This window comes from Rhea americana, unplaced genomic scaffold, assembly GCF_003343005.1.
Source record: "Rhea americana isolate MKP2758 unplaced genomic scaffold, rheAme1 scaffold_121, whole genome shotgun sequence".
In the NCBI taxonomy this organism is placed as follows: Eukaryota; Metazoa; Chordata; class Aves; order Rheiformes; family Rheidae; genus Rhea; species Rhea americana.
In genome coordinates, this window is record NW_028185273.1 from 219135 (window position 1) to 243021 (window position 23887).

At 38.3% G+C, this 23887-nt stretch overlaps 1 protein-coding gene across 1 annotated transcript in view; it reads right to left on the minus strand.

Moving 5' to 3' along the window:
• Nucleotides 1-5365: 5365 nt before the first annotated feature.
• Nucleotides 5366-23887, minus strand: part of SLCO5A1 (solute carrier organic anion transporter family member 5A1) — a 78904-nt gene continuing 60382 nt past the window's right edge. The window contains exons 6-9 of the mRNA XM_085324937.1: nt 19364-19523; nt 16254-16495; nt 14392-14456; nt 5366-12839 (exon numbers count right to left, since the gene is read on the minus strand). Of these exons, the coding sequence (XP_085181063.1) occupies nt 12382-12839; nt 14392-14456; nt 16254-16495; nt 19364-19523 (925 nt within the window). The 3' untranslated portion in view covers nt 5366-12381. The remainder of the gene's footprint in view (nt 12840-14391; nt 14457-16253; nt 16496-19363; nt 19524-23887) is intronic.

The following is a 23887-nucleotide window of genomic DNA, read 5'->3' on the forward strand; positions in this document are numbered from 1 at the left end:
TTTTTTTTTTTTTTTTTTTTTTTTTTAGCCTGAACAATATCTTGGAAGCATTATTACCATTTTAAGACTTAAATTCTTTTTGTTTTGCTTTGTTTTGTTTTGAACAGGCATTAAAGGGAAAGGTAAAATCATATTAGATTTACATTATTCTAGATTTAAAAAGGCACATGAGGACAAAAATAGTAGTTTAGATAATTTTTGTTGTTGTATTGTTCAAATTTCTTTCTTAAACTTTACCAAACATTAAATTTTATAAAGTATAATACAAAAATGACTTTGAAAATCTGTACTAGTAGAAACTTGATATCTTCCCTTGGTTTTCTTTTTTAATTTGTAAGTAATTAGCACAACAACAACAAAAAAGAATTACCTCAAACAGATGTAATTCCATCATGTCCAGTTCACAGGAATGTTTCCTATCTGTTACATGTGTAGGGAGTATTTTTTGGCTGTTGCAAGCACTGCGGGTTAAACTTACATTCATTGCTTTGTATTTTAATTTTAACTTTTTAAAAAGGAGATTCTTTCAGTAGGATTTTAATAATTTTAAGAAGCAGTCTTTTTGATGGACTCTGTAAATATGTTAAAATTAACTAGCTGTTTATCTGATGTATGTGTCATGGGCTGATTGATAGAACAAGCGTATTTATGGTCATGAATGATGCTATTTGTACATAGATTTCAAGTTACTAGGATACTGTGTTTTTAAATCTTGTATAATATTTCTGTGATACTTTTATAGAACAATTCTGGCTTCAGGAAAGTCTAGAAGCAATATTTCTTGAAATAAAAAGTGTTTTACTTTACCTGCTTCAGAGAAGTCCAGATGATCTAGTTTTCCCAAGAAGTATTTTTAAAATATGTTAACAGTTTCACTTTCAGTTTTAAGAATCCATCCATGGTTAAAGCAATGAATAATGAAATGGCACACTACATTTTGGTAGTTATAAATTATTCCTGGAGATTGTGAATAATATATATTTTTTATTTAAGATATGCTGTGATATTTTTTAATTCCCAACTCATCTGGTCTTTCCTTCCTTGAAATAAATGCASCAGGTTGCACAATCAAGGTTCACAGGAGTAAAGCAACTTTACATGGTGCCTTCCCCAGATTTGCCATTTTCCTTCCTCCATACAGAGGCCTCTCTACTATAGCAAAGTGTGGAAAACTGGACATGCAGGGCTTAACCAGTGGCCTATGGAGTCCCTGTCAGGAGGAGTCCTTCCTTGGGTAAAAGTGAGTGTTCGCAAAACAAACTTAGGCTTATTAAACATAAACTCTTTCCCTTACTTGCTGTCTATGTTTCTTCATTGGCCTGGGAATAAAATTAGCTCAGGCAGAGATCCAGGAGGGAAAGGTGTTGTCCATCCATTCTCCCCACTAGTGCTTCCTCCTTACCAGACAGCTTAAGGTACTTAGAAAATGGAAGATGTGAGTTCATGTCCTCCTACTCTTGAAAGTGGTCGACCTTTCTTCTTCCGGGATAGGGCCCTATTCTCCATATCACCTAAGAGTTTGGGTGAGAGATGTTTTCTACAGCTCTCATATTAATGTCTTGGGCAGGGAGAGCCTCATTCTCTAACCAAGAGGTTAGGACTTTTATCGGGGAGCGATGGGTTCTGCTCCTTGCTTTATGCAAACATAGGGCACCAAATATAAAACCAGTCCAAAGAGAAGGAGCCAAAAGCTGCCTACTGTCCCCCTAAGTGGTGTGCTATACAACTTTTTGCTATCCCAATGCATTTTGCTTTTCATTGTGTATCGTACCTCTTGTCCCATAGCTGAGGAACGCCAGTCTGTGAGCAGCATGATGTGATAGTCAGGGAGCTCTTACAGGCATTAGATAGTCATAGATGAGGAAGGAAATGAATGCCTAAAGCTGACCTCATGGGCAAGAGCAGCAGGCAAGGAGGAGTACCTTCACCTTTTTCGATCTGCAAAGTAGTTGGTCTGTCTTTTTATTTGAAAGGCAGTGCATAGCTATTTGCTTTCAGGGCCCAGAGCTATGGTTATCATCTGAATAATCACTTCCTCTGTGATTTAAAAGAAGGCAGCCAGGTCTCCCCTGACATGCTGAGATGTGAGAGGCACTTTCTGAGACCTCCCACCAACTCAAGAAAAGCGGAGGTGGGTAGGGCTTCATTTCCTTAACTTTCTTGAGTTTAGACATGAGTCAGTTGCTGTTATGAGTAGGTAACTCCTATTGTGCCTGAAGTATTAATGCACACAAACACCTATTTTAAAGGCTCTTAGAAAACATTTGGATTATGGGATCATCCCTGAGTTTAGCCATTGCTAAGCTTATGTGATAGCTGCGTGGATGGGGTTTTTTTTTAGGCATAGCCACTTTCTCTCCCAGAAAACTTTGTATCTCATTTTAGATGCCTGCAGCTTTGTCTACATTAACATTCATTGAAACACAATAGGAGACGATCTGTGCAGGGAAGCCCAAGAGCTGCACTAGTGATGTGCTCGGGGGATTTACTCTGGATTGTCTTGTGGCCTGAGTACTCACGGGTGGTTGGTGCCCGCAAAGTGCGGTGCTGTAATAAAACCTCATTGCTGAGTTTCAGCAATACAGTTTGTGTGCTCTGACACCACTTTGCAGTGAAAACCTAAGCGCAGTTAAGTGGGGTACAAGCTGGAGAGTTGCTCAGAAAACGTATCTCCCATCTGAACAGGTGCATGGGCAGTGTGCCTGAGCAGTCTTGGACCTGTCTGGGGTAATTTTACTTCTGATCAGGCAGCAGATGTCAGTGTAGAGCCACACAGCTGTGCCTCTGCTGTGGCCCTTGCACCACCCCACAGTGCTTTTAGATCCTACCAAGGTAGCCCATTTATTCAGTTTTAAACTAGCAACAATATTCTTGATGTGCTAGAAATCTATTGACAGTAATGTCATCTACAGCATATTCCTTGAATTAGCAGCTCAAGCCTTGGACACAAATGATTTTAAAGGGAATCTGCAAGATGTCTTTTACATGGTTGTTTTTTTGAAATGAAAATGGAGAAGTCTTACTTTGAATCTGGAAGCTGAGCAGGATCTGGGTCCACAGATTTGTCTGCCATCTCCGTGATCAGCAGTTCTGCTGCACTGCTTGCTCCCTCGCTGTGGACATCTGCCGAAGTTGTGTCGCTGGCCAAGGACCTGCTAGGTGCTATGCACAGTGCCTTAGTTTCTGACTTCAGCCTGAAACCAAAGGCTCTTAGATATCTCACAAAGACAAGCTGTGTCTCAGACTTGTAGCAGTCTCACTACTAAGCAATGAGGATGTTTCATTGAAAGAAGCCACAGCTCATTCGGCAGTGAAACATGTAATATAGGGCAAAGTGCTGTAAGTATGAAGATGCAATAATGCAATATGTTTTGAAAAAGACTTTTAACTTCAACCTACTATTTTAAAGACTAAGCTGCCTTGGGACAGAATTTTCATCCGTGGATACCTCTACCCAACTAAATAAAAGTGGGGCCCAAACTCCAAAACGAGGCTGCATGAACTAGCTTGCATCCACACTGCTACCTCCACATTAGTCATCACTTAGTCCTGGGTCGCCTCTTGAACCTTCTTGGGGTCATGCCCTGGCCCTCTTTTACCGGGTGGATGTGGTCCATGTGGATGGTAGTAGGTATGTCAATATGTCAATATCTAGTTCAAGTTCATACAAATTTGTATTTCTTAGAATGTAATTAATGAGCATGTAATTAACAAAAATAAGTGCTAGAAAAAACTGTAGAATTTTACAGTTTATTTCAGTGCGACCAATACTTAGCTGTGATTCAGCAGTCACTGAATTCAGGGGAAAGATGTGTTTTTGACTAACTGAGCACCTGAAAGTCCATCCAAATATTTCATCGCCTGGTCCAGGCTGTTTGCACACTCATCCAGGCACCAGTTTTTCTTCTTTTCCTTTTTTTGTTAGAAATAAAACACACCTGATATGCTATTTTTTATTTTCAAATATCAAGTATTCAAGAGTTTGTTTTGTAAACACATGTTTACAACAGATGCTGACAATAGATTTCATTAAACAATGCATTATACAGCTTTAAAATTACTCTAAGCTCTGCTGAGAAATAAATATCAATTAAAAATCCCCCAAAAGGAGCCTAAAGTATGCAAAAAAATGCATAAACCAGTTAGTCTCTTTTTATCACAGCACAGCACCCACGCACTCATACAGTCGTACATACTCTATTTCCTTAATAGCTACACATTTGCTTAATAATGAATTTTTGAAAACTGAATAGTTACAGGCAGTGTGCCCACTCCATGCTCCTAACGTACTACCCACGTTAGTTTGTTGCTGTTCTGTTTAAATCATTTGGTAGAGGTATGCACTACAGCCAAGGACAAAACTCCCAGTTGCTCCAGGGGGACAAAGCGCAGGCCTTTATGAGGAAAGCTTCACTGAAATGTGAATCACAGTGATTCCAAATTCACTTTTGTATAGCAATTCAGTTGAGGATGATTTTGTACAATTTTTTATTTTGAAATTTTGTATTTTTGAAATACAGAGTGCTGTTTCCAAAAACCCTAAAGAGTGTTTTACCTGTTAAAGAGGTAAAATTTCTGACCTATCAGTCTGAGGGGCACCTCTTAGTGCTTTGTAGACCATGAATGCCTCCTCTGAATGAACAGTCCAGATAAAATAACACAAAATAATTTTCTTCCAGAATTCTAAATGTAAGGGCGACACTTTGTCTCCTGTTTGTTAAAACCAAAACCATCAGTTTTAAATCTTGGCTTACTTGAAAGTTGGCTGATTTTCCCATATTGGAGCTAGAACTTGCTCTTATTCTACCCCCTTCCCTCTAGTATCTCATGGAAGAATATTAATATTTCAAATTTGAATCCTCAATTTAATTCAAACACTTACTGAAGTAAGTAGGAGGTTGCTTGGGTAAGAAGCCCAAGAATTAGCCCAGTGTTTCCCTTCATTCCTAGAAAATTTATTTTCAGTGTTTGCTTAAGCAAAGCTACTAAATAAAGTAACATTCTACAGAAAGATGAATACATCCAACTTTAGAATTCTGTGGCTTATATAGCTTCTACTTTAGTTGTTAGTGCTGGGCCAAATCCTGAATGACTTTCCCACAGAAGGGCTAGGTAGGAATTGGTGCACTAGGAATTATGAACACTGTCTTTGCTGGAACAGTTCCAGACTTTAACGATAAAAGCACATACAGTTGCATCATTGACTTGCCGTGAACACGTCATTTAAATCATAGTGAATACATCACAAAACACTTCAGTATCTATTAGCACCACAGTATTGTTTAGTCTTTTGTTAAAAGCTTATCGAGCTGGCTCATTCTTTCTTGAGCTGAGTAATGTTTTGGATACTTTTTGTAGCCCTTCATGAATTCCACAGCTTTTTACTCATCCTATATCATGAACAAAATCTTATTACAGGATAACATTGTGACAATTGGTTTGAGACAGAAAAAAAAATAGAAAATACACTGTACACAATGGATAATGCAATAATCAGGACAGTAGAATTGAACCTGAATGAACAAGCGTGAACACTGAAAATGAGAAAAGTTTGGAGCTACTTTGAACTTACAGAATTAGGCCTGTGGTTAAAAGGTTTGCTTAAGTCAATAGAAAATAGTTTATCTGAGGGACTGGAAGCTTATGAGTTTCTGTTAAAAGCTACAGTTATTAACAGTATATGAGTATGGATATTATCAGCTGTCCTCTTTAATTTATATAATATGTTCTATGGAAAGGATGGAGAAAACTTCCTTCCTGAGGACTGAGTAGGCTTTCAAACCTTTGGCCACATAGTAACATGTATTAATGAGATTCAATAACAAGGTAAGGAAAAAGAATCCTGTGAACTCTGGCTACATCCAGTCCCCAAGCTGAAGCTTCCCCGTCTCTATTCAACGATAATATTTACATTTAATTTTTTAGAATTGTTATACAGAAAACAAATGTTATAAGAAAAAAGCCCTAATTCTATACCAAAGAATGAATTTACAATCACGATAAGGACTATCTGTCTTCTAAATATTTCAAAGTATAAAAATACATAAAATCTATTCCAATATGTGAGGAATCTGAAATATGTCCATACAGATTTTCCTACAACTGGCTAACACTGTCCAAAGCTACCCAATTCATATTCCAGTCCAGGTAAATCTCTGTTATCAGGTGTTTTGACTCATTGGAGAGTGGTGGAGAGAAGTCATAAGTAGATCCCTTCAGCTATAGAAACCCAAACAATGCAACATGGCTTTCCCTCGTGCCATTATAAAAAAGATGTTATTGAGAAAACAGACAAGGATAATCTTGTTAAGGAAGTAGGGGGTTTTTTAGTCTATGAAAACTGTAGTACTAATCAGTGAGCAGAGTACAAAAGCTGAACAAGCACTTGATATCACTTACTTCACATAAATTTGCTAAAGTGCCAGCTTGTCAGCGTCCAGTTCAATGTATTGGGCCAGTTCTTCAGTCTCGTTATTACCCTGATGAAGCTGATAATCTGGCACCAAAATATCTGTAAGACACTTTGGACCTATTTATCACCAAGTTTATGACAATATACCACCAGCAAAATCTGTGGTATTACACACAGAATGTGTAGTAAGGCAGCAATAAGTCAGTCAGGCATTTTGGGGAAAAACATGTTAGATCAATACAGAATGTGCTGAACCTCTTCCCAGCCATGCTCCCCGGAGTTACATGGAGCAGATAGCGCTGTCTGCACTGTCCACATGTGTGTGGGATACTGGAAATCTGTCACCTGAACATCTAGGGCCCAATTCTGTGAGAGGGCACGATCTGAATCTACAGCATTACTTCACAATTTCATAGGCTTTAAGGCCAGAAGGATGTCCTTATCTAAACCATCCTCCTGTATAACTCCTAGATTTTCAGCCAGAAACTCATAAACAACACGAATGGCTGGAAGAGCTAGAATGTGTCTTTGGGTATGTCCAGAAAATATTGAATGCAGTTATCTGAGATAGTTATCTGAGATGATCAAACATCAGTCAGATCTGGCTGGATTAGATGACGTCTTACTGTAGTTAGCATGGCTCTGAACCTACCCTACCTGGATTTACTGAAGAGAAGTCAGCCCATTTAGCATTAGTCCTCCAAAAGTCAGATATCCAGACTAAATGTATTGTCATACATTCTCCAAAAGCGGCAGAATGTGGGCCAAAGCGGCCTTTTTAAGTGCCTAATTTACACCTTTGATGACAGAGGGCCTGACTGCACAGAGCCCACACGTCTAATTTAGATGATGTGCCTCTCTTTCATACAGCCAGGGTGGTGGGATGACTTGTACCTCTTGTTCTGGAGCTAACTAACTCTACAGCCTGATGTAGATCTGTTCAGGATGCCCTCCACTTTTGTAAGTGGAATATTAATTTCTCTCCTTGTGTAATTCCTCCCTCCCTTTCTCCTAGCTAGATTTCTAGTAGAAAGCTTCACAATTTATGGTGCTAAATGTTGCTACCTGGAAGTGAGTATATTTGAAACTGAAAGCTTTCTTCTATACCCAGATATATATGCAACTACTTGTGAATGCCACAGGGAAGTACTTGAGCGCTACTCCGTGCTGTTCTGCTTACAATTATTTCTGAATCCATGGGAAAAAAATCTCTACATAGAAATTTCTTTTTGGGCAAAGGAACTCCTTTCTGAATGTACATGAACTTCAGTCCAATTCTTAATTGCATGCATTATTTTTAACTGCATCACTTAAGTGTACAAACTTACACATTTAAGTGTTCTGCAAGATCAGGGCCTGATGGATGAATACTTAATGGTATGAAATGTATGAGGAGGTTTGCGACCCTTCTTCACTTAGAACACAGCAGTCTCTGAAGAACTATATGCCAGTACCTGCATTTTTAAACACATAGTGGCTGGTCAAAGATTCGAAAATTTCCAGTTAAATATAAATTGCATCATAATATTCTACACATATAGAAAGCTATGTTGTAGATGCTCAAGCTGTACTGAAAGAATATAAAATGCCACCAATTCCAAATTATATTATATTATACCTAGTCTGCATGTGGGGAAAAGAGGACCAAAATGCAGGACTTTTTGCCTAGGCTTCCACTCTTCAGATATTCTTGGCAAGACTACAACCCCTGAAAGCTCTACGCACTACTTTCCTGATGGTGCTGCATTCATAGCAGCCTATCAGGAAGTTAATTTAGTTCTTATCAGGAAGTTCCTTCCTATCAGGAAGTTAGGTTAGCCTGGAGAAGAGAAGACTGAGAGAGGAATCTTATCAATGTTTATAAATAACGTAATGGGGGGTGTCAAGGGTGAACTCTTTTCATTGGTGCCAAGTGACAGGGCAAGAGGCATCGGGCAGAAATTGAAACACAGGAAGTTCCACCTGACCGTGAAGGGGAATTTCTTCCCTGTGAGAGTGATGGAGCACTTGACCAGGTTGCCCAGAGAGGTTGTGGAATCTCCTTCTCTGGAGATCTTCAAAACCTGCCTGGATGCGATCCTATCCAACATGCTCTAGGTGACTCTGCTTGAGCAGGGAGGGTGGACTAGATGATCTCCAGAGGACCCTTCCAACCTCAACTATTCTGTGATTCTGTGATAAGCACCCTGGACCATGGGTCCATTTCTGACATTCTCCCCTTTTTGAAGAGATAAGGAATGAATGGAAACTAAACAGGGATGAATGTGTGTTCAGCCAGGTTCATGTATTGGGGCGACTTCTCATGTCCTTTATTCTAAACCATGAATGTAAGATGAAAATAGGCTGTCCTTATGATGACATGATGGCTCTTTGTGGACTTGTAATTAATCTCCAGATGTCGTTGCTCCACATTATCCCTGGCTGCTTAACTGGAGATAGAGAATTTGATTTTGCTACTGGTAACAGACTGTGGGAGAACAGAAGCTCTGCTTTACCTTTGTTGTGCTTGTTGATAACCTAGCCTTAGTGCTTGGAGGTGGGGAGGGCAGGTGACAGAAGGTATGATGAGATTAAATTGAAACCAGAATGGCTTCATGATCTTATTTTTTACAGTCTATGGTCAGATTGTTTCATGGTAGGACAACAGCATGATTGCCCTCACTGAATGATAGATAAAGATATTTTTTTCTTGTGAAGCAGTCCATCACTAAGCACTGATGGTGAGTTCTCTTAGGGATGCACAAAGCTTCTCTGTTGATTCTGCTTTCTCCAGGTATTATAACCTCAAAAAAACTACTAGGTATTTTTAGCAGGTCTCAGTTCATAGTTCAGTCAATGTTGACAATGTTGGAAACACTCTAGAAAGTTCATGTGTTTTCTGCCTTTACTGGCTCAAATTAGACTGTTGTAGCTTATTCATAAGAAAGTCTCCTTTAGGAACCAGCCAAAAATCAGTCAGCGCTTGAGTTTTCTTTCCTTCAGAGGATGCTGACTGAATTAAATAATTTTGTAGGCATATATTTATATTGTCATAATTATCTATAACAAAAAATACTGGAGAATTTTTATATTTAATTTTATGTTTTGCATATAATTTTGAAGTTAAAATTAAGAGCTATAGAGAGTATGTAAACAAGGCTTTTTCAGTATTTCTGGAGTAAACATCTTTCTCTCTGCATTTCAGTTTCTCAGTCATTTTAAAAAAGATTTTTTTTAGAATTTGACATGAAAGAAAACAGAAACAGGACAGATGAATCAATTCTAGCCTTTTACAATTCTCTAAATGCTCTATTTTTGAGGTACTGGAAAAGATTGTCTCACTTCACATCATCCTCTGTTGACTAAAATGGGTTGGTTTCTTACACTCTTGCCTACCATCTTGCCTCAAATTTTGCCAAGGCAGGAATTTSTTGGTGCAAGGAGCATCCCAGCCTCTAGCAGAAGGATCCATTTTTATCATCTGCTCTGATCTACTACAGCCAAAGAAATGTACCAGTACTTTTGAACCAAGGAAATTTATTCTTGGGAGAAGAAGCATAGAAGCTATGTCCCAGACCACACATACTGACTGGGGATGCATTCGGCCTAGCAGAAGCACAAGACAAAAATATACTCAGGCCTGAGTCCAAAAAGCTATTAATAATTAGAGAATAGCACTTAAAGTGCTACTCTTCTCATTACAGTCAATAATATTCTTCTATGTTACAGTAGAGATAAAAGCTAGAAACATCTGTGAATTTGCAACCACAGAGAGTAGAAGTCATCTAAATGAACGGAGACACTCTGTGATAAATAGTCATCATCTCAAGCAGGCTCTAGGACCAGTGTGGTGGTGAACTTCACATACCAGTCAAGTGGAGCAGTTAATGATAGAAGGCAGCTGGCAAAGGAGGAGGAAAGGGAACTCTGTTCTTCCCAGATTGAATCAATGGATGCCAAAGAGAGTTTTGCCATTAACTTCAACAGAAAGAGGACTTGATTACATATATTTTTTGATCAACTTACATTTTGTAAATTAAAAAAAAAATAGTTCTTACCTTGTCAAAGCCTCACAAATACTTTTTACTCAGTTCAAAAATACATAGATGTTCTGCTCTCCTATCTGTTTTCATGTAACATCCCCACATGGCAAAATCCAGACGTTCCCATCCTTGAATCCTCTTAAAAGAATTCATTAAATTTCTGAAACTTCTAAGATGTTCTCTGTAGGGCAAGATACAGCTTTGACTTCCTAGTGTCCACCTGAAATCATTCTCTGCACTTTGAGACATCATTAGTACATCATAAGAAGCCTCCAGAGTAGATATGAAATGCCAAATACATTTAAAAAGCCTCAACATCTCCAGGGGAGAAAACACGATAGTAGGTTGGAATAACCAAAGGCCACATCACGTCTCCTGGGTCCATGCTTGGAGACAATCTTTATTCCTAGCTCTTCTCCTGGAAGGGTGGACAGCAGTCTCGGACTTTGTCTTCAAAGCTTTAAACAAAGCTGAGAAAGGTAGTAAAGGCAGCCACGCATAGGACAAATGATGAAACTACTTGACGAGAAATCCATTTGTCCACCAGAAAACACAACACTGCACCTGATGGGAGTGCAACACTTTGGAAACATGAGCAGGCATCAAGGGAGGGAAGCAGGGCAACATCTCTGTGGCTCACTGCCAGCACCTTGGAGGGTAGGGTGCTTAGGGGATGAGACAAGCAGAGCTGGGGTAGAAATGGGGGTGATCTACGGGTCTGAGACGTCCCTTACTAGTCTCAGCAACACATTCCTCCTCACTGATGGGAAGCGCACTGCAGTGCTGGGAAACAAGGGGAATGCTCTGGGCTATGCACTGTTGAGTGCAAATCTGTTTCCAGCACCCTTGAATCATTTCTCAGCTCAGGCCTGCCAGCAAGCCATGCTGCTTTGCCTCCCTCCCTGCATCTTCTGCTATCGGCAAGAGGCTGCAAAGCCCCAAACAGCAGCTGATTCACAAAAAGAAGCCATTAGTGCTCTCTTGAGATTTTTCACCTAAGCTGAACTAGACCAGCATGCATTTCTGAAGTACAGCCAAGCACTTCCTATCAAGCTATAATTGGATTTTTTTCTTCTTCAGGAAAAGTATGGATTTGGAATTAGCAATGGTCACCCAAATAACTGCTTATATCATTACAGAAATATGCACCTATCTGTTAGGGTATGTGTGTATGATTCCTACATCTTAATGTTCTTACAAATTAATACAGAATTTTTTTACTCCAAGCATTACATTTTTCAAGCCTGTGCACTTTGTTAAGAATTACTACATCTTATCAAATGAAAATTAATGCACATTTTAGCAGGATAAAGATACTATGTCTCAATATTTGCAAACATTACCTGATACATAACTTTCATATGGCTTAACATAGTAGCAGTATTTTAAACCTTGTCTTTTTTGATCTGATGTGTATGTCTGAAAATACCCCCTTTCAAATTGTGTTGCAGTAATTTTTTTAAAAAGAAAACTTTAAACTTAATTTACTCCACATACAATTATCCAAGTAAGTTGCATAGTTTAAAAAAGTTCAGTTGTGCTTTGTAGCAGAACTCACAGTAGTTTCTCATCTCTTAAAAATATGATTTGTGGATGTGAAGTTATGATACACTTAGGAATTTTTGTGAAGTCTAGACATCAATGATATGAGTTTTTTTTCATTCTTCCACCGACTTTTGCTGTTCATAGTACCTCACCCTTACATTGATATTAGATCAGAGCATGGACATTTAACGGACACACCTGAAATAATTACAGAGAGAAATAACAACTTGGGTTGATTTGAGGTATCCAGCCCTCAGAAATGTACTATGGTTGTTTGCATTAAGCTTTGTTGGTTTAATCATGTGTTACATTTAGATTAAAAATAGAAGGCACAGGTGTTTCACAAGGCGCCGTATTTAAGTCAACCAACAAAACTAAATATTACATTACCAAGCCAGGGGTCTATATCTCAGCAGTGACTTCTTCCAATGCATTTTCATTTGAGGAATTTATTGCTTCTGAAAAAGGGCCAGGGTATGTCTGTGCTATGCAATTCATTCCTTGTGCCATACTGATGTCTCCACACTGTTCTCCTCGACAACTGAAGGTAGGGCAGGATCTAGTTCGTGCATAGTTTTGCTGAGGTCCAGCTTGGCCTACCATCTCACTCACAGTGTTCACCAGCGAAGCCCTCCACCTCTGTCTCTGCAGTTGTTCTTCTTTACACTTAATGGAGTACCAGGCCAAAAAAATAAAGAAGAATCCTACAAACTTGAGACCAGCTGCCAATCCAAAGTAGACAAAACGAAACGAGGTGACATCGTATTCCCAACAAGATCCTTGTACGCCACAGTCCTGTTGCCAAAGCATGCATGTGGTATCAATAACAGCCCCAAAATAAATTGGAGTGGGAATGTAAGCTGAAATAAAAATAGCAACAGAAATAATATGTGTTAGCATACAGTGGAAGACTTCTAAAGAAACTACATGCCTTAGTCAAACAGGTGTAGGTCACTAAGTTTTGAGAGGATTTCTGCTCTGCTGTTCTCCCGTATAACGTGAAAAGTGGAAGACTGGTCCGCTGATCTTCCCAACAGTGCTACTTATCCCCTAGACGAAGTGCACTAACGACATGAAGGAACTCAAACAATAACACGGTGCAACGGCGCCTTACAACAGTTAATGCCTCTGTCTGGGGTCCCTACAGAACTGCGTGAACTACATCTTGCCCAAAAGAAACTGCAGTGTTGCTCTCAGGAAATAAAATGAGGCAGAGGGACAAAATACGACAAAATATGATGTTATTTCCACAGCATTACCTGTGAGCTGGGAAAGACTGAGGATTGCTGTTACAGATTAAGGAAAAAATTAAAGCCTCAAAGAACATAAAATGCAATTCTCTTACTAAAGATGGATGGAAGAGATGGGAGAACTATTATTTTTAGATTATTAAATTAAATTATTTTTTCAAATAAATCTTCCTCAGAATTAGAGTTTAACTTTTAAGGCTGCCATAAATGTTGCCAGCCTATTAAATGCTCCTGCTTTTCTTGGAAATATGACACATTTAAGACAAGTCAAAAGAGGCCTTTCTCAAAGGCACTCTTACCAGGTGCAACTATACGGCMTTTTCCTCTTGTTCTTGTTTACAATAATCATTGCATGCCCTATTCACATTTTTTGTTGAAACTGAACACTTGGAGTAGTCCTTATAGGTAGGATTTTATAAATTCAAAATCTTGAAAGAAATCACTTTGTATAAAAAACATTTTTAACAAGCATTCTTTTTGCTTTGAAACATTTGAAATTAGAACTTAAGATACAATTGCTTCTCATTTTAGAAAAGCAAACAGCTACTGCTATTGCTGAAAGCAAGAATATATATCTGCTTCCTTAAAAAAAATTGTAAGATACTAATTAGTAATTATATTAGTATGTGCGATAGATACATAGGCTGAGCGCTGGTACTACGTCGTCTTTTCCAAATAACCCTTGTTTCTGTCCTTGAATATGCAATACTATGTTCAGGAGAAAAACAAAACTAAGGATATACTTACTGCTGCTATGAACAATATTTAAAAGAATATTACTGTTCTTACTATGTTATATAGATGGATCAGGAAATTACCAACTTTTTTTTTGTAAGAAAATGTTAATTTGTCAAAAACTATATCTTTTATTGGAAAAATTGCTATTTTGACATATCTCTTTTTTAAAGGATTTTTAAATAAAATTTCAAAACTTAAAAATACCTCTTTCTGGGACAAGAATGTCCCCAAAAATCAGCAATAGAAATTAAAATTAAATACAATCTCAGTTACAAAGTTCAGAAGCTACTACTTTATTATTCTTAATGACAATTAGTGGCAGATTTATGGAATTTCAATACTTTCATAGAACATTTAAGCAAAACATAATGAATCTTTTGGAAACACGGGGATTTGTATGAATGCACAGTAAGCATAGACTTACCAAGAGTTCGTAATAACACAAACTGCATTCCTAGTGCAAAGGGCCGTTCCCCATCTTCCACAGACCTAGCAAGCAAAAACAAAAGTCCTTTAGAGAAACAGTCATGATAGATAATCATCGTGGTAAGTTTTAGCCTCATCTCCCGACTTTTCTTCTGAGATATAATCAGTCTCTGTCCCACTTAGCTTCTAACATTGTTAAGTCTTATTGCTGGGAAAAAATAGCCAAACCTTTCTGTCTCTGTTTAATCAAAATCTCATTTTTTGCCTATGTAAGGCCTAAAGATTTTGATCTATTAAGGAAACTATTAAGGAAACTGGAGAATAGACCTGTTCATGTTTTCTCATAATAATTTCCTTTATTTTGACATAATCTTATGTTTTATTTTCTTAATCATTTTTAGATCAGCGATCCTACTCTAAACAGAGCACTAACTTGCTGAAAGCTGGAATCTACCTCTGAACTTAACTGATCTCTGCTGAGTATAGGCACTTCAGAATTGTACTAGGAAACATATTTGTGATTTACTAAAATTGTTTGCAATTCCTTCGTGGAATATTACTAGTTTGTACTCAGTCCTTTGAAAGCCTGATGTTTTTCCCTTTGAAGCTAATGGAAGACACCTCCATTACCTTGGCTGAAAAGGGACAAGGTTCCAAGAGACTGCTTGGATGCTTATTATTACAAGTAGGCAACTTGTAGTGACAACAAATTATGAAATAATGAACACATAAACAAATTGTATCCAACGACTGAAAGGTCAAGGTTGCAGAGGCAAGCAGAGTAGCTACATTTTGTTTTCTCTTTTAAAAATATCTTCTGGAAGTTCTGGAATACGAGTGTAAATTTAGCAGGGCCTTGATTTCATGCATACATTTACTGGAATAGTGTTTACCGTCTGTATCAGTAACATATGCATGATACACATTTATATTCTAAACTGAATCAACAGCTTTGAAACATTCCCTTTGTCTTTCTGCTACTATGAGAACTGATACCTATGGATGTGTTTCGTAAATACTGGTAAAATAAATAATTAAAAAAAAATAGTTCTTTCTACTGCATTTTTTTCTTCTTTTTTCTCTTTTAACAACAGCAATACACATTATTCAAATACAAATTTATTTTTATAGTAGACTATACTATGTTTTTTCAGCTTAGTTTTCTTTTAAAATCAGACTGAAATTCACTTGCAAAGGTTGTATTTTAAATGGACACAGATGTTATAGGCAGTGATAAGGTTTATCAGACCAGATGGCAGAGATGGGAAAAGCCAATCCAAAAACCTGTCTGCTTTTTTTCAGCTAGATAAATGAAAGACACTACCTTTCCTTACCAAGACTGCACCTTTATCTGTCCCTAAATGACTATGACAATAGGACTGCTCCAGAATATTATATAACAGTTTCAAAATTCTTTTGAAGAAAAAAAGAGAAGGTTTAAAAACAAGGCATGTGGCAGGGATGAACAATTTTAAGAAACAGAAAAGGAGAACTTAAAAATATCCTCTCCTGACTGAACTATGAATGAGTCAAATATTAACTTTTTCTCCTTTGGATTAGAAAATCCAAACCATTGCCCTAAGGAGGTCGAACATTTCTTCAGGAGTAATCATTTTTTTACATCATGCTATTACATATTCTCTCTTTACATTGTTGGGAAATTGCTGGGAGTTTCTTGTTTCCCAAAGCACATTATCATGTTATATATTCCTTATAAAGGTCAGCCTTATTCTAATTACCTTAAGAGATACATAAGCTTGACGGAATTAAGCTGCATTAGTCCAGCTTCTGTGGCATGGACTCTAAAGAGATGGTAGGCACAGTACAAATATCTAAATAAACATATAACTGAACTCTTACCTGAGTGTCACTATGATTGCTGATGGCTGGGCACATGCTGTTATAAGGGTAACTATGAAAAGAAATATTAGGAACGGGATGAGGGTATTGCAGGTTCGATCACACTTCCCAGACACAGCATAGCCATTTTCATTCAGGTAGGTTTTGACAATGACCAGTCTAAGCTGACTGCGTTGGCCCACTGTTGGTGGAGTAATAACTTGGCGACTTTGGACACAGGCACATTCTGTATAATTCCTTACCTAGGGAAAGCAAAAGAGAGAAACACTGAACATTTCTGTACGAAAACCTTCTGTGAGGAAGACATTGCGTAAAGACGTTGAATGACGGTCTCATGTAGCTTGCTCGTTGGGAATCAAACACTACTTCTCAGTCAGGAGTCTTCTGCCTCCAGCATTACTTTTCCAAGTACAGACAAGCACAATTTTGAAGTTTGCTTTCACAAAACCTAGGAACCACGCATGCACAAAGATACATTACTTAAGCCATATATTAAGGTTGTAAATTAAAACACTCAGACATTAGGAAATATCTGAATTAAGGTCGCTTGTCAACTTTAATTTGTAGCTCTGTATGTGCTTGCGTTATCACATAGCCTTATATTTTTCCCATAGGATTTTGCTGAACATCTTAATGAACTATCCATTTCTCCAGTATTTTACCTTCCATTTTCAAAATATGGCTCCAGATATTTTTTCCTCACACTAATCATATACCACTACGAAGAATGACTCATACTTCATCTGGATTTTTCTGTGGCATTCATCATTATTCTTTATCTCTTTCAAAAAGATTAATTTGTCTTCAGAACAGTTATGAAATGAGGCAGTGATGTTTTTATCTTGATTTTGTAGCTAAGTAACTGAAACACAGATCAAAACTTTCACAAATGTGGGTGGCAAATTTGAGACAACTGGGACCCCTTTTTTCCAGTTTATTTTTTATTATATACAACTTAGAATATTCTAAACACAACTATTCCTGCCTTTAGATACAGATTTTGGCATTCAGTCCTTCTACAAATGACACTTCTTGTTATTGCTCATGTCAACCATCCAAAATACAAAGAACACAAATGTAATTGGGAGATGTTGGTTTAACTGACTTGCCTAACATCACTTAGGAACGGGGCAATGACTGAATCCCATTTCCCAAGGCAGCACCTCAAATACCAGCTCAGTATCTGCTTTCTTCCTACCATCCCTCACCTTATTCTCCTTATTCCTTCCAAACAGGTATCCTATTCTTTCCTACCTAATCTTGATTCATCACCAGAGAAGCAAAGGCTGTGTGTGAAATAAGACAGAAATCTTATGCAGCAGAAATGCTAGAGTGTAGCAATGTATATACAAAGCAGGTACGAATTGTACGCAGGTATTCTTTTCTCCTGCTTCCAACTCTTGAGTGGTTAACTTTGAAAATATTATATTGTTTTAAACTAAAACCCAAATGTTATATGTTAGCAACATTTATTTTGTCTGTTATAAAGTGATACAAGCTTACATGGTAGTTTCCAAAGGTACTCCCTATAAAACATCATTTAATGAAGAAATGTATTTTCAAACCAACGTCCGCCATAAAATGGTATTTTATTCACCATTAGCTGCTGAGTTAAAACTTCAAGCCAAATCATAGTAGCAAATACTATGTTTCAAAATTTGTAGCAAAAAGTAAATATTTCTAAAGTATTTCACTATTAATTAAATTACTAGTAGCAGTTTGATATCTGGTGCAATGTAGAAAAGATCATTATGGCCTCAGTCCAATAAAGTACAAGTAAAGCTTATACAGATACTGAGAGTGAATCAGATTCTCAAAGGCTTTTTGCAATTGGGCCAGAGGAATTTTCTATCAAAACTAGTAAAGTACTCTCAAAAAAAAAAAAAAAAGAAACTATAAAAGAAACCAATTTGTTCTAAATGGAATCATATACGAACCTTAAATTTTAGAATTTAGAAATTTTTGACAATTTTCTTGTCAAAAATAAGAAAGCACAGCTCTGAACTAACATTCTCATGTTTCACAGGGTTGGCTCAGGACTGCAAATCAGGAGATGAATACATTATAAATAAGCTTCCTGGCAGGTACAATCAAGTCCTCAGAAAATCAATGATTATACTGTTTCCTGTCTCTCTTATTCTTTTTTAGAAGGCAGCTCTATTACGGAAGAATTTAAGAGTTTATTTTTTGTATGAATTAAGTATAACCATAATGAAATTAAGGTCAGATTCCACCTTTCCACTGCTTTCCTGTGCCTTGTCCTGGAAATTGCCAAATTTCCATGATGTGATTTTAACCCTTCGCCAGGACATCATAACTGGAAGACTTGGCTGTAACAGGCAATATATTTTGAGAAAAAAGTCGATTATTAACTTCTTTTAATTCTGATTACTTGAGTTCAAGAACAATCATTTAACCCTGAAGAGGTTTACAGAGAATAAAAAACCAAAGGAGAATAAAAAAACAGTCTTTACTTAGCCATGCAAACAAAAGACCTATTAATACGCTGGTGGAGGTGGATGAGCTACCTATGCTAAGTGATGAGGCTGGTACAAACACTAATGGCTTTAACCAGGCCATAACTAAATTTAAACATGAATTTAAAACACAACTATCAGAAAGGTAAGTTCTTCCCTCCAGTCAGAGAAAGAATAAAAAAAAAATGTGACTGCTCTTAGGACTAACACTGATGCCTTTGCGAAAGAATGGCATGTTAACCTGTGTTGGCAAAAAGCTGGGTGAGGTGACAGTGACTGAAAGTCCCCCTTACAGGAACAGCAGACATGCAGCCCACCGACATGGGGCTTCAGGTTCTGCGTCGGAAAGGCTGCCTCACCCCTCCTCACGGCACACTTGGCCGGAGGGCTCGCTTGGTATGAACGYGTTTATGCCCGTAATTTCTGCACAGCAGGGAGAGGTTGCGGAACAGCAATGTTACCTGCCTTTCGAAGMGTGGAAGGACTCAGGCCTGAATCAGCTGCAGAGCAATTTCTCTGAGGCTCAGGAAGAGGGAGTTTTGCTACAGAAACCGTGTTCTTCCATCTGGCTCAGTGCTGACGGGCTACTCGCTACTCGTGGACTGCACGCGAGTGAGCGCGGGAAGCACTTACCCCTGTGCTGTGGTTTCCACCATTGATGCAGCCCGCTAGGCAAGGATTAAAATACGTTATTCCATCTGATCCACAGACAGGCTCGTACTCATGAATCTTGCATCCACAGTTAACGTTACAGCTCCCAGTCAGATTCCTGTGGGCCATGGCAAGAGTGGGACTGAAGAAAGGAAAAAGATCATGCTAGTAGAGYAAACACAGATGTCCTGTTGTTCAGAGGGAGAAAACATCCTACTCRTTAATCCTGGAATTGATATTTGATTATTAGAGGAAAAACAGCATTAACTGTCAGTTATGTATACAATTTTAAAAATATAAATGAATGCTCCWGGCATTGCTACTGTTAGCTAATAACACAATACAAAAATAATTCTGAAGTTTAAAACTTGAATCATATTTGCCAACACAACAGCTGTATTTTTTGYGTGATTTTTTCCTTTTAGTTGTTAAGACACCATTATTTTCTGTGTCTRTCCTAAGCTGCAGGGATCTGTTGGTTATTGCTAGGTGAAGGGCCCAGTGACGAGACGTAAGCATTATGGGAACTAATATGCCTTGCCTCTCACATACCAACAACTGCTCAGAAAACTTAATGCATTTATATGTACTTCTGAAAYTTTTAGGAATCTCTCTAGATCTAAAACACTATGCTAGTACCAACCTGTATGTAAAAAACAGCTCCATCTCCCTGGACCATTCCCCCAAATCTTGCCAAAGTCCAGCTTTCTGTGTCCTTCCCAGAAGAGTTTTGCTGTATGYTCAGAAGGTCTATCTATTTTGGACCAAAGGGAATTTCAAAACTGAGGAATATACACACACTGAAAAGCTGCTGGTTTACCAGATCATAACTGCAACTGCATGAAACTCCCTGCTGGCAAGTGCCATGCCAACTGGACACATCTTCACCATGGAATGGAGGGCTGTATGTAAATGACACCAACCCAACCAAGCAAGCACTACGCCTCAGCTCAAGGCATCTATATGAGCTGACTGGCTCATAYGAAGAAGCCTACATGCAGCCGTGCATGACTGCAGCCCCAGGTTTCTCCTCATACTCCCATCTCCTCCAGCTAATGCCTCCTTACAGCACCTCTGCTCCTTTACTAGAAACCAGGTCACTCGGAAGCAGTCGCAGGGTCTCCAGGTGGCACTGCTTCGGGTGCGAGGCGTGGGAACTTCCAGCTGAAGTCTCACTTCACTTATACGTGTCTGCCTCTGGGCACAGACACTGAAGAGGACATTCTGCTATTCCCTGTGCTGAGGGAAATACTGACTTTTAACTTTCCCAGAGATGGTGAGGATTTGGAGCACAAAACAAAGAAAGAAACATTTCAGCAGAGACAAATCCAACCTCACCAAAAGAAAAGAATAGTAAAAAATCCTATAAACTGTATGTAAAAATTATGATCATAGAGCAACAAAGAAAGCTAAAATGAAAGAACTAAAGGAAGATGAAAGGGATACTAAATTGTTTCTCCCTAAAGAAAAAACAGACTGACATAACCGGATCCACTTTAACAGAGCTGACACTATAGGCTACAAGACATCCAATATGCATTATCTAGAAGCTCTTCATTAATGAGAAAGTAGGTGATGAGCAAATATTTTTTCCTGTCAAACTGAAAAGTCACTTACTTTTAATGTGCATACTTTTTTGAAATCTTCAGACTAACTGCTTTCTCTCCAAAGAGCTACTATATTAACTGTAACCCTTTCAATTACTGTGATTGCTCAGCTACATAACTAATTGCTATGACATTGTAGTATTCTTCTTTTCCTTGGCTGATTAAGGACCCTTGGCATGTTCCCTACAGGCTAACTTAAAGCCTATTTTTTGCATGCATATGTTTTCATGAATGTTACCTTGAAATGTTTCCATGAAAACTTTTAGAACCACAAAAAAACCATGTTTGTCTCTTCACCAATAGCCTGTCCTTAACACTAGCCATAAGTAGATGATTATGGAAGGACAAGATCAGATCAAGCAACTTACTTTCTCCAGTCTCTGTATTTTTTCAGTCTCTAATGATTCTCAGCTGAAAATTTCTGCTGAGTTTTTATTTATTTATTTATTTATTTATTTAATAAGCCCTAATATGTTGAGTTTTGTTGTTCATGGTGGTTTTCTGGTTTTGCTTTCTTGTTTTTTTTTGTTGTTTTTTGTTTTTTGTTTTTTTTTGGCTAGGTACTTCTCCTTTTGAGCCTAAATTTTTGCATCCACAATATCCTAGGGCAACAATTGTTCCACTAGTCTATAATCTGTTACATGAGCTGTTGTTTGTTTTGAATCTGGCTCTCACTAGCTTTACCTGAGTTTCCACTTCTACTGTTTTGCTTGTAAGCATTAAACACAAGAAGACTCCTAAAAAAACAAGCTTATGGGCTTTTTATGCCAAAGTGAGAATATTTGCTAACTCTAGTAAAATTCTGTAATTGCAGCTAAATAAATCACATCTAATATTAACTCCTGCATAATACCTGAAGGTATGTGTATAGACACAAAGTAGTACCTTTTATCCATACTCTTACTAAACATGCTAGTTCAGTTACCAGAAAGAAAATTGTGCTCTGCTGAGATATATCTTGCAGACACACCTTGAAAGTTAATTTCTGTTCTCATTATACAGCCAAATTATAATAGACATGAACTTTTAAATAGCTCATGTTATATTTATTATACCTATGTCTACTGCACTTACCATGCTCTCTCATATTTCAGGTTGCTGAACTAATTTAATAAATGGAAAAGCAAAAGTCTTCAATGTGGTTTACTGCTGGTTCATTTTTCTGCATCTCATTTGGAATTTCATCCAGTTTTCAATACTGCCAACAACATGAATACTTTAAGCCAGTGATGTGAATGATCTTGTTCATATTGTTCTGTTTTCAAGTGATAGGGTTGCCTGAGGCTAGGCTAAGGATCTCAGCTCTTACTTCTTAAATATACCTAATGAAATCGTCAATCCAGAATTATGCACCTAGGCTCCATGTGCATTGCATAAGGAGGTTCCAAGCAATCTGAAAAGCAGCTGACATTGACGTTTCCACCTGAAGCTTTTCCTGTTACTATTGTTCGAGGAAATGCATCTTCTAACCTTCCTTGGATAGTTAAGAAGCATTTTTTTCTGGGCWTAAATGTAAGCCAAGCCTTCTGTCTCAGCTGCACTATGGCCAATGCCATTWTGTGTCTCAAGCAGCCAAATGTTAGGTAATACAATATTCAGTACTGCAGTTCTTCTATAGACAGAGGACCAATTAAAAAAGCATTTACTTTATGGCTTGTAATTCGCACGACATAAACACAGAAGTTTTTAGTCCATTCAGATGATCCAAAATGTCAAGTCAGAAAACTAGCTTCTCTAAAGCATCAAAGAGAACTGGCACTTCCAAAGATCTCCAGAAATTGAGCATTGAAGTGAGGGCCTGACCTCTCCCCAGTGACTTTGCAGCTGGCTCCTGAGCTGCTCCACAAGGGAAGGTGAGTGATAGCAAGACAGGCAGGGGCAATGCCTCAATTGGATCTGGAGACTGTGATCAGGGTCAGACTCGGTCCAGTGATAATGTCATGACGAGGCAGGTCCAGGGCCAAGTCRGGAAGTCAAGCCAGGAGGTCTGGATTAGAATAGAATCGAGGGGGTACAAGCCTGGGCACAGAAGCAGCTGTGACACTGCTGTGGTGAAGGGCAGGCAGGGGCCAGCAGTAAACCTTCAGCTTAAAAGTAGCTTCCAGGAGAAATGAGGGGCAGGTGCTCTCTTCTAGCTTTCTTCACAATAGCTCTTATGAGTGAAGGAGCTGACCTTCGCCAGCTAGACTCCTCAAAGTGGGAAAATGCACTCAGGGCCCTAGMACTTCATATGAATACTCATACTCTCTGTAGATAGCCAGGGAAGAGCTGTCTTTTTGTGCTGATAACATACTCCAGACATGCTGCACTTCATGGCACCGAAGGTTTAAAACAGATCTCTTCTGAAGCAGGACAGGAAGCTTCCTTTTGTTCATCAGCCCAGTAATTACATGAGGTAGGAACACTGGGCTTCAAAGCCCTCCTCAGCTTGAACGGGTTCGGACTAGCATCTCCTTGATATTTTTTTTTAACAATAAGCTCTAGAACAGAGTCTCTTTCCATCCTTCCTGTTGAAGCTGGAAACATAGGTTTAATGGGGCAAAAAGAAAAAAGAAATGTATAAACCTGTGAGACTGGTCTCATTTTGCAAGAGAAATCTTGGGTTCTAGTTTCTGCTCTCAGACTTATTTATGCCTCTTAGCTGATGACTCTTCACTGCCATATCTCTAAGCAAATCTTCAGCAGAGACCAGGATTCAAAATCATTTTTTACAAAGTGAAATCTCCTTCCAAGAGATTTGAAAATTAGGTTTGTCTCTTGCTTGATCTTTTTCCCTTCTGTATCTCCATCCATTCCTCCTTTTTTCTCCTCCCTCTCCTTAGGTGTCCTCCATTTGTTGCTGCAAAATGCCTTTACTGCCATGGAAGGAATGGAGAGTGGCCCTTTTCCAGAATATTGA